This window comes from Pan troglodytes, chromosome 17, assembly GCF_028858775.2.
Source record: "Pan troglodytes isolate AG18354 chromosome 17, NHGRI_mPanTro3-v2.0_pri, whole genome shotgun sequence".
NCBI classification, from domain to species: Eukaryota; Metazoa; Chordata; class Mammalia; order Primates; family Hominidae; genus Pan; species Pan troglodytes.
The window spans coordinates 90,057,574-90,070,295 of record NC_072415.2 but is presented as its reverse complement, the minus strand read 5'-3'; the positions used below and the strand labels follow the sequence as shown (position 1 = coordinate 90,070,295).

Genomic DNA, 12,722 nt, shown 5'->3' with positions numbered 1-12,722 from the left:
GAGACTCGTCCCCGGGCGGCCCGCATTCAGGACACGCGTGAGGGGGGCGTCCGGACCCTGCGCCCCCGGCCCTCCAGGACGACGCCCTCCGCTTGGATGGCCGCGCGCCGGGACAGCTGGAGACGGGTTGACGTGGGCGCCAGGCCTGAGGGACCGGCCCCGCCCGGCTGGTATTTCCCGACCGGGCGGGAGGAGCCACGCGCCCCCACCGCCCCGACAGCCCCGGCTCCCGGCCCCGCCTGGGCCCGCCCTGCCCAGCGCGCTCTAGGACACCGCGGCGCCTCCTCACAGCTCCCGCGTGGGCGGGGCCCGGCATTGTGACGTCACGGGGCGGGGTTTCCCGGCGCCTGAGCGGACTGACGCCGAGACGCGCGCGGGTAAGCGGCGCGGGGACGCGGGGCGCTGGGCGCGGGGCGCTGGGCGCGGGGCTGGGGGCGCAGGTAAGGAGCGCGGGGACGGCGCGGGGTCCTCGGGGGGGCGGCCTAGGGCGGCCGAGGACGCAGGGCCGGGGCAGTTGGTCGCGGCCTCCAGTCCCCTGGCTTGGTCCTGTGGGGTCCCCGGCCCGGCACCTCCTCCCGCGAGCCGTGCGCCCCCATCCTGGGCCTGCGCCCCCTTACCCCGAGCCGTGCGCCCCCATGCTAGGCCCTGTGACCCTCCCCCGAACCGTGCGCCCCGATCCTGGGCCCTGCGCCCCCTCCCCCACCCCATCCCGGGGCGCGCGTGGACCCCCGCCGGCTAAGCGCACCTGGGCGGTGACCCCAGGGGCTTCGCCCATCCTCGACCCCGGCGCTGGGACCCCTCCCTAGCCCCCTCCGGGAGCGTCTCGGGACCCCCAGACACCCCCACGTCCCAGGCAGGGGCCGCGCCTCGCGCGCCCCGGGCCCCGGTCGCCCCCGCTCTGCTTCGGGTCCTGCGGCTGGCGCGGGTCGGGTCGGGTCCGTGCGCGCCGCCCCAGCCTCCCTGGGCGGAACTCGAGCAGCTCCCCGCTCCCCGCAGGCCCCGAGGCCGCAGGAGCGCGCGGAGCGGCGATGAGCAGGCGGCCGGTGGCCCGCGGGGCGCGGAGCCCGTGACAGCCTCGGCCAGGCGGGCGCTGCGATGGAGGCCGAGGGCCTGGACTGGCTCCTGGTGCCACTGCACCAGCTGGTGTCCTGGGGCGCGGCCGCGGCCATGGTCTTCGGAGGGGTGGTGCCCTACGTCCCGCAGTATCGGGACATTCGCAGGACGCAGAACGCCGACGGCTTCTCCACCTACGTGTGCCTGGTGCTGCTGGTGGCCAACATTTTGCGGATACTCTTCTGGTAAGTTGGGGGCTTGCTTTCCTGGGCTGCACCCGGAGAAGAGGGTTTCTCCTTTGGGGTTTCTGGTTGAGGCCGGGGGAGCAGCAGCGTCCACACCTCCCGGCCGGGCCAGCGTCCCACTCTGCCGTGGATGGGGTACGTGGCTGCAGGCAAGTCACTTCTTAGGGTGAGATTATTTTTCCAGAAAAACGGTGGGGTTGGAGCACAGAATCTCAGAGAAAATCTCCAGATCCGCCTCCTCGCATAATGTTCCACATGGGTACTTAGCAGGGACCTCTCAGCTGGGCACTGGCCTAGGCCTGCCTGTGGAGAGGAGCCGTTCCTGCCCTCCTTTTTCATGTTGTATAGTTTTTCTTTGTTGTTTTGAGAGAGGGTCTTGCTCTGTGGTCCAGGCTGAAGTGCATGATGACATGACAGCTCACCGCAGTCTCCACGTTCCTGGGCTCAGGTGATCCTCCCATCTCAGCCTCCCGAGTAGCTGGGACCACAGGCGCACCACCACACCCGGCTAATTGTTTTTTTTGTATTTTTTGTGGAGACAGGGGAGTTGGGGGGGGTTGTCTCACTTTGTTGCCCAGGCTGGTCTCGAACTCCTGGCCTCAAGCATCCCTCCCCACTGGGCCTCTGAAAGGGCTGGGATTACAAGCTGAGCCACGGTGCCTGGCCTGCCTTATTTAAATAGGAAGTCACTCTCTCTGGAGACTGTCTTGTTCCTCTCCCCAACTTCCTCTTTGTATTTGTATTAGGCTAAGGAAATTGAAATTAATTTTAACAGTTGTTGAAGCCAGACATAATTGGGAGGGTGAGTTTTCAGAGGAAATGAAGAGGTCTCACAGCTGCATTCTAAGGCCAAAAACGTCTGGAATTTTTCTTTCTTCCGGGTGATCCCAGCCTCTCTGTCCGGGCAGATTGGACGGTGTCTGCTGCTCTTCCTATGAAGAGGGCCTGGTGGAGGGGTGGAGAGGAGTCCAGGCAGCTGGTGTCAAGAACTCTGCTTCTGACTCTGGTCACTGAGTAATCACGCACCTGCTGCTTTGCCTGTTAGTTTTGTTTTGTTTTTTTTTTTGAGACAGAGTCTCGCTCTGTCGCCAGGCTGGAGTGCAGTGGTACAATCTCGGCTCACTGCAGCCTCTGCCTCCTGGGTTCAAGTGATTCTCCTGCCTCGGCCTCCTGAGTAGCTGGGACTACAGGTGCCTGCCACCATACCCAGGTAATTTTTGTATTTTTAGTAGAGACCAGGTTTCACCATGTTGATCAGGATGGTCTCAATCCCTTGACCTCATGATCCACCCACCTTGACCTCCCAAAGTGTTGGGATTACAGGCGTGAGCCACCGCGCCTGGCCTGCCTGTTAGTTTTTAAGTCAACCTTATTGAGGTGTGATTTGCATTCCATGAAATACACCCCTTTCGTGTCCATTTGATGAGTTCTGATGCTGAGGTGTCCCGTGTTCATGAGCCGGGGTGCTCCCTGCTCCGTGGCCTTCATCCCAGCCCTGGCCCGGGGTGCTCCCTGCTCCGTGGCCTTCATCCCAGCCCTGGCCCGGGGTGCTCCCTGCTCCGTGGCCTTCATCCCAGCCCTGGCCATGGGCAGCCATTGGTCCATGTGTCCCTGGGTGTTAGTTTTGCCCCTGCCAGGGATTTTTAGGTGAGCGAGTGGGTTGGCTGCCTCTTCCCCAGAGTTGTCTCTGAGGCAGGGAGGTTTGTCCCCTGCAACCACCTTGGAGGAGGATTTTGGGTCCCAGTCCCGTCTCGAGGTTTGTCTCTGGGCCAGGCTGCATCTGAGGGAGGTTCAGGGGTGCTCATTTTGGAGACTCCTTCCTTCTTTCCCATCGCCTGCTTTGGAGACGTGGCTGGCGGTGCTGCAGTGGCCTCAGTGAGCGTAAGGTTGACTGGAAGTAGGTTTCTAATTGTCTAATGCTGTTGTTTACTTTGAGTGCATGTTGTGGGGGTTGGGGAGACGCTGGTCGGCAGGCCACCTGCTACAGCCCCAGCTCACGTGTGTGTTGTGAAGGAGCACTGCACTCATCTTTAGGGTTATAGAATACATTTTCTCCAAAATAATGGAGGAAAATTGCCTGAGAGTGGATAACCATATGGGAAAGAAGTTCCGCTTAGAGGTTTCCCTCCCCAGTATGCTCATGGTTCAAAGTTGCTAAAAGAAAATAAATTAGGTTGGGCACGGTGGCCCGCTCCTGTAATTCCAGCACTTTTGGAGGCCGGGGTGGGAGGATCACTTGAGGCCAGGAGTTCAAGACCAACCAACGCAACACAGCAAGACCTCGTCTCTACAAAAAATTGAAACATTAGCTTAGGTGTGGGGGCATTACCTGTAGTCCTAGCTACTTGGGAGGCTGTGAAAGGAGGATCACTTAAGCCCAGGAATTCGAGGCTGCAGTGAGCTGTCCTCCAGTCTGGCCAACAGAGAGAGACCCTGTCTCAAAAAAAGAAAGAAAAGAATGTATCTAGTGTCCATCTAAGTATCTGGTTTGGAGAAGTCAGAGATTAACCCAGTTTCCTGGCGCCATCTTGTCATTGCCTCATGGCCTAACTGGCACTGACGTAGAGGTTTGAAGCTGGGACTGGGAGTTCTTGCTTACAGGCCTTGGAGAGACACTTGAGCTCTTTGTGGAGCACAGGGCAGCCTTCCAGGGAATTCTGAACTTTGTCCATGGGTCTCTTCATAGAATCAACATCCTGGGCTGTCCTGGTCATGCATGGCTTCCGTGACCACTGAGTGCACATGCAGGGCCCCAGTGTGTTCCAGAAGATGGTGGGATGAAAGCGGGGAGAGCAGAGGGCGCTCGTTCCTGCTGGGCGTCCCTCCAGCCTGAGGATGCGCCATCCCTGCACTCCACACAGCGAAGCCCACCTCCCTACCTACCACACATCCTCTTGTGCCCACCAGGTCCCCAGGTCCTGCTGTGCAGAGGGGGATGATGACCCCTTCTGTTTCTCTCTTGGGAGCCTCTTGTGACCCCCACTCCTGGCTTCCCCTCTCCAGGCTTTGTAGGTTCACAGCCTCTTTGATTTCATGGTTTGTAGGGCAGAGGATTTCTGCTTTAGCAGAAGTGACACGCGGGATGCATCACACACAACCCCAGCTCCACGCATGCGCACGCACACTCGGTGTTTGGGTTGGGGGTGGTGGGAGCAGGAGAGCAGAGGTGGGGCGGGGGCAGGCTCCGGTGAGAAGGGGCTGGGGTGGGGGCGGAGAGCAGAGGTGGGGCTGGGCTGGGCTCTGGTGAGAAGGGGCGGGAGACGGGGAGAGCAGAGGTGGGGCTGGGGCAGGCTCCAGTGAGAAGGGGCCGGGGTCCAGGCAGAAGGGGCTGGGGGGAGTGGGTGGGGGGGAAAGCAGAGGTGGGGCTGGGCTGGGCTCTGGTGAGAAGGGGCCGGGGTCCGCCAGCACAGTGGTGGAGTTAGAATCTTCACGCTTCCAAAGCTGTTGGGGCATGGTCCTCAGAGCTCCAGTCCCTCTGGGCAGCTCCCCGTTGGGGATTTGGGGTGCATGGCATATGGGGCTCTGCAGTCCTGCAGGGGCTGCTTTAACAGTACAAACCCAGGGATTCTGAAACATAGGTCACTCATGTTTTTGTGTCTTACAGTCCTTACTACCATTTTGCAAAACCAGCATTCAGCAGATCACACTCTGCGGAATGCCAACATTCAGGATTTGGCAGGTTGGTGCCAGAAGCCAGGAGAAGGGCTGAATGATGCCTCATAGCTGGCGTTTGCCGGCTGTGAGTATGTGGAGGAAAAGCGGAGAGGCCAGGCGGGGATCAGGCCACACTGGGCTGCAGGGCCCTGGGAGCCTCAGCTCCACCCACAGTAGCACCCAGGCTGGAGCACTCTTAGATGGAGGAATGAAAACATTGTATCAGAGAGGTCATAACATTTTGTTACTAAAGGTGATAGCTTTAGTGGTGCCTAAGAGTAGATACAAAGCTACAAAGCTTCTCTTCTGCTGGATTTTTTTTTTCTTTTAGACAAGAGTCTCGCTCTTGCCCAGGCTGGAATGTAGTGGCACAATCTCGGCTCACTGCACCCACCGCCTCCTGGGTTCAAGCAGTTCCCTGCCTCAGCCTTCCAAATAGCTGGGATTACAGGCGCCCGCTGCCACGCCCAGCTAATTTTTGTATTTTTAGTAGAGATGGGGTTTCACCATATTGGCCAGGCTGGTCTTGAACTCCTGACCTCGTGATCCACCTGCCTTGGCCTCCCAAAGTGCTGGGATTACAGGTGTGAGCCACTGTGCCCAGCCCTGCTTGAGTTTTTCTGTGAGATTTTGGAACATGGAGAAGTTTTTCTGTGGGCCTGGTCAGTTATGGGGCACCCTCTCTACTGTCTCTCCCTGTGGATGGGCACCTGGGCATGATCACCTGCAGAGTCCACCTTAGACGAGGTATCTTGGTGCTTCCCGAGGAGCAGGCTCCTGCACCACACAGGTGGGCTGCCTGGCACCTGCCGTGAGAAGAGGCATGGGAGTCACGCCCTCCGGCAGGAGAGGAAAAGTGCTCTCCTGAGTTCATGGCCAGCACAGACTGTTATCACTAAAGGAAGAAAAAGTTAAGTTGAGAAGTAAATGTGGCATCTATTTTAATTAGCTTTTAAAATTACTAATGCTGCTGGATTCTGTTTCGTTTTCATTTTGTTCCTTGTGCATCTTTTGTGGAACACTGTGCTTTTTGAAATTTTGTGTTTTTCTTTGTCTTCACCCTAAAATTAGTTTACTATTCACCTCCGGGCACCCTCTCACTTCATTTTAAAAGGCCTCATTCTTTACTGTGCATATCGAGTTTCTCTAGATTTGATTTTTGATGTGTGGATTATGGGGAAGCTCAAACCTTGATTCACCCGCCTCCTCCTTCGTCTGGTCATTCATTGCTTCTGTTAAACATTTAAAAAAATGCAGGTGGCCTTTCACACAGAGTGGCCAAAATGGCTCACGTGCAGCCTCATTGCTGGAGGTGAACGTGGTGTGAAGTGGCCTCCGTGTGTCCCAGGGGACTGGCCTGTTTTAGATGCTTGCCCAGCGTCACCTCCTCAGCCTCAGGTCTCTGTGGGTGGGTTGACCAGCACCCAGGCCGCTTGGTAGGCAGTGGAGAACGGCCCTGGAAGTGACTGTGAGCTTGGCTGTATCCTCCAGCCTTGGGGGTTGCGATCTGTGCTTTATGGTGCAGAGGCTGAGGCCTGGAGGGGGCCGGTGTGGGGGCTGGAGCCAGCCTGTGGGCAGAGTGCCCGTGCCCCCTGCACTCCTGCTCCTGCAGTGTCCCTGCACCTCCGGCCTGTGCCTCAGGCCCAGAAAACCCTGTTCAAGCTGCCTCTTTGCTGCTGGCCGTCCTCTGTCCTTGGGCCCATCACCCTCCCTTCTTCTCTTTGCCTCTTAGTCTTGCCTTGTGTGTTTCTCAGAGGCTTCCTAGGGAAGCATCCAGTAAGGCAAGGGGACCATGGTGGCCCCTGCTGACCTGGGTGATATTCCTGGAGGTACAGCTTGTGTGCCTGCCTGCCTGGCCCCCTGTCCACCCTGGGCCAGTGCTGCTGACCTGGGTGAGATGCAGCTTGTCTGCTTGCCTGTCTGGCCCCCTGTCCGCCCCAGGCCCAGGCTACTGTTTTCTCTGCCCTTCCCTCTGCTCCCTGAGTCTCTGTGACCTCAGGCAGCTGCTCCCTCTGCTGAAAAGCTCCCAGGAGACAGGGAAGGGCCTTGGTCTCTGAAGCCAGCACAGAGGGAATCAGCATGGCCACCCTCTGAGGACTGCATCCTGGCTCCCTGTCCTCCCAGGAGAACGTCTGTGGCTTTTTCCTGGTTGCTGTGGGAGCCTCACCTTCAAGTGGAACCTTCTTACCTGCTGGGCTGGCTCACCTGCTGAGGGGGCTACGGGGTTCCCCTTGTTCCTGCTCTGAGTTGATAAGGCAGTGCTGAGGGGGCTATGGGGTTCCCCCTGTTCCTGTTCTGTTGATAAGGAGGTGCTGAGGGGGCTGTGGGGTTCCCCCTGCTTCTGCTCTGTGTTGATAAGGGGGTGCTAAGGGGCCTATGGGATTCCCCCTGCTTCTGCTCTGAGTTGATAAGGGGGTGCTGAGGGAGCTGTGGGGTTCCCCCTTCTTCTGCTTCTTGTTAAGGGGGTGCTGCATGGGAGCTGGAGAGAGGTGGGGGCTGTGGTGGTTGTTGCTAGGTCTTCCAGTTTTTCAGAAGTTGGGAAATGAGGCTGTTATGTAGGATCTCCTGACTTTGACATGTTGGTGACCAGTTCAAGTTTTGAAAATTCCCTTCAGGCCAAACTGCAGGCTGATTGAGATTCCCGCGCTGGAACAGTCAGGGGTTGGGGCTTTCTATGAGTGCGTGCCACACAGCCCAGCCTTGGAGGTGGTGGCTCTGCAGGCACATGTCCCAGCTCTGTGGCGGCTCTGGGGAGGCAGAGACCGCAGGGAGGCAAGAGACTGCCAGTCATTGGCCTGTGGTTCTGCCCTGCAGAGGCTCCTAGCTGAGCTGAAGAGATGCTCAACCCTGGTCAAAAGTCAGCAAGAAGGCCTGGGAGCCTGCAGCTAGAGGAGCTCGGGGCCAGGGAGGCGTGGGGGCGGGGGTGGTGCAGAGCCTTGGCTGTCTTCTCTTCTGTGGGAGTGTGTGTGCATGTGGGAATTTCGCGTCTGGCCCACCTGCTGCTCTGCACACGATCCCCGCCTTCCCCAGGCAGGAAGCAGGGCTGCTGTGAGCTAGAAACTGGGCTTCTTGCCTGGTGGCAACCCGGAGGCTGCAGGGAGGGCCTGGGGCACCTGGGCTGAGCTGTGGGAGGGGACTCAGGGCCACTAGACCCGGGTACCAGTGCCTGGGCCACTGGTTCTGGGGAGCGCCAAATGTGCCGAGGGGTTCTGAGTCAGGCTGTATGGGGGTCTTACGGCCCCTCCCTGGAGCCCCACCCCACCTGGAGTCTGGGAGATGGGCAACAGGTGCCTGGTCACTGTGGTGTTTGCCAACTCCTGGGCTCCTTCCCCGGGATGCCGCTTGGGGCCTGGGAGAGGTGGAGTGGGTGGGCAGTCTTTCCTGCTGCAGGTTCGGGACTGGGAGAGGCGATGTGGGTGGGCCTGACACAGGGTCTCTCCGGCTGCAGGTTCAGGACTGGGAGGGGCGGCGTGGGTGGGCCTTCCTCCTGACCCAGGTGTCTCCCGCTGCAGGTTCGGGACTGGGAGAGGCGATGTGGGTGGGCCTCCCTCCTGACCCAGGTGTCTCCCGCTGCAGGTTCGGGACTGGGAGAGGCGGCGTGGGTGGGCCTCCCTCCTGACCCGGGTCTCTCCCGCTGCAGGTTCGGGACTGGGAGAAGTGGCATGGGTGGACCTCCCCCCTGACACCGCGTCTCTCCCGCAGGTTTGGGAGGCGCTTTGAGTCCCCGCTGCTGTGGCAGAGCGCCATCATGATCCTGACCATGCTGCTGATGCTGAAGCTGTGCACCGAGGTCCGTGTGGCCAACGAGCTCAACGCCAGGCGCCGCTCCTTTGCAGGTTGGTGGCCGGCGCTTCGGAATAAAGTCCCAGGGAATCAGGGCGTAGGTGACTCTGGTGAAACAAAAGCCACTCTAATCTGTCCTGATCCAAGCAGCTTTCATTTCACCAAGTGGTGCTGTTATCTCCAGCTGATAGCGTTTTCAGTATGTTAAATGACTTCAGTTAAACGGTTTATGACTTGAAGCAATTCAAGATAATAGTTTCTTCACTGGAAGTTGGGTGAGGCCTCAACACATCTTCACGGTTCCTCTTGGCTGTGAGCGCCATCCCAGACGCTTTCTGTGTCAGAACAAGAAGTGCTCACCTGTGCCTGGCCCATCAGGTCAGACGGTACCAGGTCAGGCGTTTCGTCTGTGTGCGTGGCCTGTACACAAAACACACCCTTTCAGTTCTGCTGTGACTCACGGGCTACCTTAGCCAGGGTCTTCCTCACAGACCTTGTTAAACAGACCCCGAGTCACCCCGCAGGGTCAGGCAGCCCCTTTATCCGGAGCACACTGCAGTGTTGACAGCTGGGCAGGACCAATTACATGCTCAGCACACCTGGCTCCTTAACCTTTGGCAGCTTAGAAAATAGAAGATACTTCTTCCAGTTTTTGCCTATTGCACAGTTTGTTCCAGTCTGAACTCTGTTTGAACATGCAGGCTGGCGGGCTTCTTGTGTGCAGGAGGGTTAAATCCTTCCTTTTGTTTTTCTTCTAATTACTAAATCTAAGACAGCACTCACTTTGGCTTTGAGAGAGAGATTGATCTCAGCCATCACTTGGAGAAGAGTATCTTCCCAGAGTTTAAGTTTGGGGCTTCTGTGGATTTGAGCTCTTGCCGGGGAGCTGTGTCCCTGTGTTTCTATTCCTGACCACTACTTCTTCCTGTTGGAGAGGATTCCCACCTCTGCCTTTTTGTCTGCTTCTGTTTCTAGACTGAGGTGACTGTGTGCTGCTTTCAGCCTCTGTAGAAACCAGACCAGCCTCCAGCCAGTGTGACCTGGGCCAGTTAGTGTCGTTGGGGCCACAGAGATGAGCTCCAGCGTCTTTTCTGCGGTGTTGTGTTCTTTCTCCCCATTCACGCCATTCTCCTCTCCTCTGAGTCTCTGCTCCGTTCCCTTCTATTGTGTTTTGGGTTTGAAATTACACCAGAGATGGTGCTGATGATACCACAGATCTTGCCTAGAAAGCAGGCTTTCAAGAACCGGCCGGATTCCCCGCATGAGGAGTTGCGGTTTTACATTTCTGCTTAGGTGACTCGGTCTTGCTCCCCGCAAGGCTTTTGCTCCTTCTCTGGACCTGAGCTCCTCATGGCGTGTTCCCTGCCCCTTTGAACCTCAGTATTTAACTTGGAACAAGAATGTTCTCACTGTGGGAGGGCCGGCTGGCCGAGAGAACGGTTTGTGCCTAAGATGCCCAGTGCGTTGCTGGGTGTTTCTGCTGTCCTCGGGCTCTGGACATGAGGCCAGACCTTGTGACCTTGCTGGCAGTGGCTTGATGCGAGGTCCCAGAGACGGCAGGTTGTGAGTGTCTAGGCAGAGCAGCCAGCGTGGGGTTTAATGTGAGTGTGTGTTGGAACACTGGGATACCCCTAGAAGCGGCATCGTAAGCTCCCCACCTGCATTCATTTTACCAGCAGGTGCAGGTTCAGGCTTGTCTCAGAGGAGAAGGGAGTGGGATGGTGGATGCCTGGCGTTCTGTGTCACTTCTTCCAAAGGAGTACTTCTCTTCTGGTTACCCAGGATGAGTTAAAAATGTGAGTCCCAGTTTCCAGAGCTAGGCCTGGAATCTGAATTTTAAACACCCTCTGTGGGTGTGCAGAATAATGGCCCCCAGAGACGTCCGTGCCCTGATCCTGGGAACCTGTGATGTGCCACTGTACATGGCAGAGAGACTCTTGAGGGGGCTGGTCCTGGATTATCCTGTGGCATAACCTAATCCCAGGGGTCCTCAGACGTGAACAAGGGCCGCAGAGGAGATGGTGAGGTGCTGGAGCTGAGGGCCTGGCTCTCTGCCATGGGTCGGCCGTCGCTTTACAGGCAGCAGAGCCCCCGACCACAGGGAGCTGAGTTCTGCCCGTGCTTGAATGGGTGGGAGACACAGCCTTGGTTTTAGTCCAGGAGACCACTGGGCCTCCGGCCTCCAGAATTAAGATAATCAGCCTGCATTGTGGCTGCCACGTTTGTGGTACCTTGTTACGGAGGCGATAGGAAGCTGGGGCACCCTTTCCTCAGGCCTGGAGTATTTGGGAAGCAGTCCAGGGCCACCACGAGGGGTAGGGGGCCAGGCTTCTGGGGTCAGCCTGGGTGACCTGTGCCTGCCCTCCCTCGGGGAGGACTGAGAACCAAGCTGCATGACTCCTGGGCCCCAAATGACCTCAAGTGGGACATCCACTCTTGAGCTCTGTGTCCTGGGGTGTAGCTGTGTGTGTTAAAGAATTCTCAAGATTTACCTCTGCAGCACTCTTAACATTGGAGTCCGGTTTGAGTTTATACATGTCCACATCCCCTTGGTGGACGGGCCAGGCCTGTTCCTGCAGGGCGCCTTGGTGAAAGGTGTGGGCTCATGTCCTCTCATCTGCCAGGAGAGGGGAGGGCAAGGCAGGAACATCACTGGAGTTCAGACTGAAAGCTCTGGCTTCTGGCCGCCCGATCGGTAGCTCCTGCAGCACAGCCCTGTGCCAAGCAAGGTGGCCAGCCTTGTCTTCCTGTCAGCGGCGTCACCTTTAAGGGAAGGTTGTTGGCTCTGAACATGTTCTGTTTTTTTTTTAAGCTTTTAAGTTCAGGTACATGTGCAGGTTTGTTATATAGGTAAATTGCTTGTCACGGGGGTTTAGTGTATAGATTATTTCTCTAACTCCTGAACTCCTGACCTCAAGTGACCCACCCACCTTGGCCTCCCAAAGTGCTGGCATTACGGGCGTGACCCACGGCGCCCGGCCAGTGTGCAGATTATTTCATCACCCAGGTATTAAGCCTAGTACCCATTGGTTATTTTTCCTGGTCCTCTCCCTCCTCCTGCTCTCCAGCCCCCGACAGGCCCTAGTGGCTGTTGTTCCCCTCTGTGTGTCCATGTGTTCTCACCATTTAGCTCCCACTTACGCGTGAGAACGTGCGGCATTTGGTCTTCTGTTCCCGTGTTAGTTTGCTAAGGATGATGGCCTCCAGCTCCATCCGTGCTCCTCTGAAGGATACGATCTTGTTCTCTTTTATGGCTGCATCGTATTCCGTGCTGTATACGTACCACATTTGCTTCATCCGGAAGAAAATCTAGATGATTTTCATTGATGGGCATTTAGGTTAATTCCAAGTCTTTGCTAGTGTGAATAGTGCTGCAGTGAACATACGTGTGTATGTGTCTATAGTAGAATGATTTATATTCCTGGCGTTTATACCCAGTACCGGGATTGTTGGGTTGAATGGTATTTCTGGTCTTTGAGGAATCACCACACCATCTTCTGCAATGGTTGAGCTAATTTACACTCCCACCAACAGTATGTAAGTGTTCCTTTTTCTTCACAACCCCACCAGCATCTGTTATTTTTTTTTTATTAATAGCCATTCTGACTGGTATGCGACGGCATCTCATTGTGGTTTTGATTTGTGTTTCTCTAATGATCAGTGACGTTGAGCTTTTTTTCATATGCTTGTTGGCCGCATGTATGTCTTCTTTTGAAAAGTGTTCATGTCCTTTGCCCACTTTTTAATGGGGTTATTCATTTTTTTCTTGTAAATTTAAGTTCCTTATAGTTGCTGGATATTAGACCTTTGTCAAATGCGTAGTTTGCAAAAATTTTCTCCCATCTGTAGGTTGTCTGTTTGCTCTGTTGATAGTTTCTTTTGCTATGCAGCAGCTCTTTAGTTTAATTAGCCCTTTGTCAATTATTGCTTTTGCCAGGTACATTCTTGAGCCTCACCCTGAGGGTGAGGACATGCCAAGGGGGACCA

General features: G+C 56.6%; 1 protein-coding gene across 13 annotated transcripts in view; it reads left to right on the top strand.

Moving 5' to 3' along the window:
• Positions 1–302: 302 nt before the first annotated feature.
• The window catches only part of SLC66A2 (solute carrier family 66 member 2), a 47,582-nt gene continuing 35,162 nt past the window's right edge, over positions 303–12,722 (top strand). For 10 of the 13 annotated variants that reach the window (XR_008540694.1, XR_010152007.1, XR_008540693.2 and 7 more), the window contains exons 1-3: positions 303–377; positions 997–1,298; positions 8,655–8,788. Coding sequence is in view for 9 of the 13 variants with exons in the window: in XM_054671884.2 (XP_054527859.1) it covers positions 1,096–1,298; positions 8,655–8,788 (337 nt within the window). In the remaining 4 variants the exon portion in view is untranslated. Of the gene's footprint in view, positions 441–996; positions 1,299–8,654; positions 8,789–12,722 lie in introns of all 13 variants that reach the window. The other 3 variants (XM_003315961.5, XM_001144914.6, XM_001144990.6) reach the window with 1 other exon arrangement.